General features: G+C 40.6%; 1 protein-coding gene across 1 annotated transcript; it reads left to right on the plus strand.

The window, feature by feature from the left end:
- The first annotated feature begins 2,212 nt into the window (after positions 1-2,212).
- LOC115676810 (uncharacterized protein At5g65660) lies at positions 2,213-3,042 on the plus strand. Its single transcript, XM_030599824.2, has 2 exons — positions 2,213-2,577; positions 2,752-3,042. The coding sequence occupies exons 1-2, from the start codon at positions 2,347-2,349 to the stop codon at positions 2,920-2,922; spliced, it is 402 nt and encodes a 133-aa protein (XP_030455684.1). The 5' UTR covers positions 2,213-2,346; the 3' UTR covers positions 2,923-3,042.
- The last annotated feature ends 205 nt before the right edge of the window (positions 3,043-3,247 follow it).

The raw sequence follows: 3,247 nt of genomic DNA on the forward strand, positions 1-3,247 counted from the left end.
CCGTGAGCATTCTCTAGCCAGTTTTGGCCTTGGGCCTTCTCCCTTGCGTTGAAATATTTCTTGACTTTTGACACGTCAATGGTATGCGGTAATGGACCTATCAAAGCAGATGCTATGAGTGCATGAAGAAAAATGCGGAGCCCTATATATTTTAAAGAATTATTTCAAAGATTTCGTTTCATTTTATGAAATAAGAGAGATTTTAACTTGCCAAATATCAGAAAGGTTGAAATTGAAGTTTGGAAAGTGTCGGACATTTTAGGAATCGTGACTAAGCTTATTTTTGAATTAGAATTTTGCCCCTTATTTACTATTGTGGGATTATAATTGACGAAGGGTAGTCCATGGAATTTATAGTTGAAATTTTGAGGTTGAAATTTCCCACTGAGTTATTTTTATTCAATAATGCATATTCAAAGCGCATGTGAATATATAAGCCCAACTCACATATATCGTTAAATCAATCGGGTCTTATGTGAAACGCATTTCATCTAATGGTGTATGAGAGTTGGGCTCACATGCAACGAAAATAACCAATGGTGAATAGGTTTCTCACCCAAATTAACGACATCTCTCGAGCCCTTGTTATCATCTTTTTATATAAGACTGACTAAAAATCATGAGATATCTTTTGCCTTTTTCTACTGCTCCGTTTCTAGGTACTTCAATAGACCAAATTTACCTGTGCAAATTAAATTCTGCATCGTTTTGTAAATGTGGCACAAAGTGGGTATGATGTGATGTGATGACCATTATTTAAGTTGATTATCACCATGTGTGGAGTGTTGTTAAATGGTCCACACGTACAGAATCCAATATATATCTCTGTAGTGGCCATCATTGCACGAACCAAGTTAATCAGGATCCATCTGCACCAGTGGATCGAGTGAGTTCCACTAATTGTTGATTTTGATGATCTCCACCAGGTTTAATGAATCAAATGGCCGCTGATTGTGATCTGATAGAGCCCACCAGATTCACCCTTGTAGATGAATACCTGGTGTGCCATCTAATCCATGCAAACTTCATGAGAAGAAGCTCAAAGACAATACGAAAAGTAGCGGCATGAGTCCTACAATGAAAGGTGCTTTTACCGCACCACCGGGCGCATTAATCTAATGATAAGAGGTTATTTGTATTTCGAAAGGTCCCAAGTTTGAATCTTGCCGTGAATAACCTCTAATTAGTTTTCGTCTTACGCCTTTGTTATCTTGTGTCAAAATACTTCTTTATTTTCTATATGTCATGGCACTGGGATAAACGACTCATCAATCAGCAAACTTCTCCGAATTGGAGTGAACAGACACACGAATCTAAATTGAACATTTTGAAAAGGATATAAGATCCTTATGCACTTGTCCTTCCACCAGCATCTTGTTTCATGATAATAGAAGTCGCTTTTATCTCACTTTTGTACAGCATTTACACGACTACATGGACAATGGATCGTGTGAATGCACTTGTATCATTCTCATCTTCTAATTTGTTCTGTCGTTCTCCTTTTAGATTACCCTGCAAAAGTGGCATTATAAGTCGGGAATAGTCCGACCAAAATATAAAAAAAGTCAGGAAGAGCATGTGCTATGCCCCAGCCTCCAGCCAAAAGGCATTAGTCAGACAAAAAAACCCCAACTTTTCTGCTTCCAGCTAAAGCCCATTTATACTGGAGCTTGCCTGGTTTCACACTTAGGCCATCCTCTTCCTTCCTTTTAAACTTCCACTGTTCCACATGCATTTCTATGCTCCATCAAGAGACAGATTCTTGAATATCAAGAACTCGCGAATCCTTACATTTCTTTCGTAACTCTTATACAAAATGTCGAAATAAAACATAATGTTAATCACTTGCAATCAACGGCCGAAATTTACTCTCTTTCATCTGACGATGGTCTACAATGCCATTTTCTTCTTCTTCTTCTTTTTTCCCTTTTTCTTTTGTTAGTCATCATCATCTTCCCTTTCAATTTCCTCCCCCATCAACAACCAAACCCTTCCCCTTCACACTTCAACTTCAAGTCATGCTCAAGTCACCAAATTCGACAATGCATGGACCCGCCATTTCCGTACTATGCCCCGGACACTCAATGTACCCTTCTTTACACGTACTCGCCTTTATTCACTTGCATTTTTTAATCATTTTTTTTATTTTTAATTTTCTTAGGGCTAAAAATCTTTTTCATTCTTTTTATAAACCCCCGACCCTCATTCTCGATGTCGCATAGCATTTCACTCTCTTCCTCTCCTCAACTTGCCGCTCCGATTCTCCCATCTTTCCCCTCCTCGTGAAACACATGAGAGAAGGACCGAGATCGATATCGAGATCGAGATCGAGAAGCTTAGGTGACGATGGAGAGCCCAGATCTTTCCCCGCCGCACGTGGACGCGTCCCGGCCGTCCCTTGGGTTCCCCCTAGGCACAGCCCTCCTCCTGATCGTCATCTTCAGCCTGAGCGGCATATTCTCCTGCTGCTACCACTGGGACAAGCTCCGCTCCCTCCGCCAGTCTTCCGACGACAACGACGCTGATCCCGAGGCCGACCTCGAAAACCCGCCCTGGAAATCCGTTGCCTCGTCCAAGGTAAATTTTTCTAGCTATCTAGAGCTACATACTTTTACTATGTAGGATAGCGAATCGTTTTCTGGACTGTAATTGATCCTGAAGTTGATGGTTTGAGCTCTATGCATCATCGGAAGCTTTACTTTTGCAACTTTCGCTTGAATAAAGATTTGTTTCTTTTCGCTGAGTGTTCAGGATGTGAAGCGAAACCAGAGCCAGACCTTGCCGGTTTTGATGCCGGGCGATGAGACGCCGAAGTTCATAGCACTACCATGTCCCTGCCAGCCTCCGCGAGAAGAGAAAAACGTCGTCGTTAAAGCGCAGAAGCCGGTGAAGCCGCCTCGGCTACCAGTTCCTCTGTATTAGCTAGCAGAATGAAAAATATTCACGCTCTTTAATGATGTATATAAAATATCGGAAAATCTATTTTAATGCAGCCAAATACGCAATTCATTGTTTAATGAAAGGTGATCGTGATGTTTGCATGTACTTTATCATATCATCCCACATGGCCGACGAGTGTTTTATTAAATTGGTAGCTTTTCTGGCAAGAGAGAGTGAAAGAAAAATGATTCAAGAGAGGCAAAAATAAATATATAACAGAGGTAATTTGAAAGGAGAGGTTTCCAACATTGATATTTTATCGTACGTCGGGATCGAATAATCAGTAATTATTGATTTTATCGATTTC

The sequence above is a fragment of the Syzygium oleosum genome, unplaced genomic scaffold, assembly GCF_021117445.2.
Source record: "Syzygium oleosum isolate NSW1041296 unplaced genomic scaffold, Sole_v2.1 Sole_v2.35, whole genome shotgun sequence".
Lineage (NCBI taxonomy): Eukaryota > Viridiplantae > Streptophyta > Magnoliopsida > Myrtales > Myrtaceae > Syzygium > Syzygium oleosum.

Coding starts and splice junctions, on each gene's coding strand:
- LOC115676810 (XM_030599824.2), top strand. CDS start 2,347: ATGGAGAGCCCAGATCTTTCCCCGCCGCACGTGGACGCGTCCCGGCCG. Junction 2,578..2,751: donor AATCCGTTGCCTCGTCCAAG/GTAAATTTTTCT, acceptor CTGAGTGTTCAG/GATGTGAAGCGAAACCAGAG.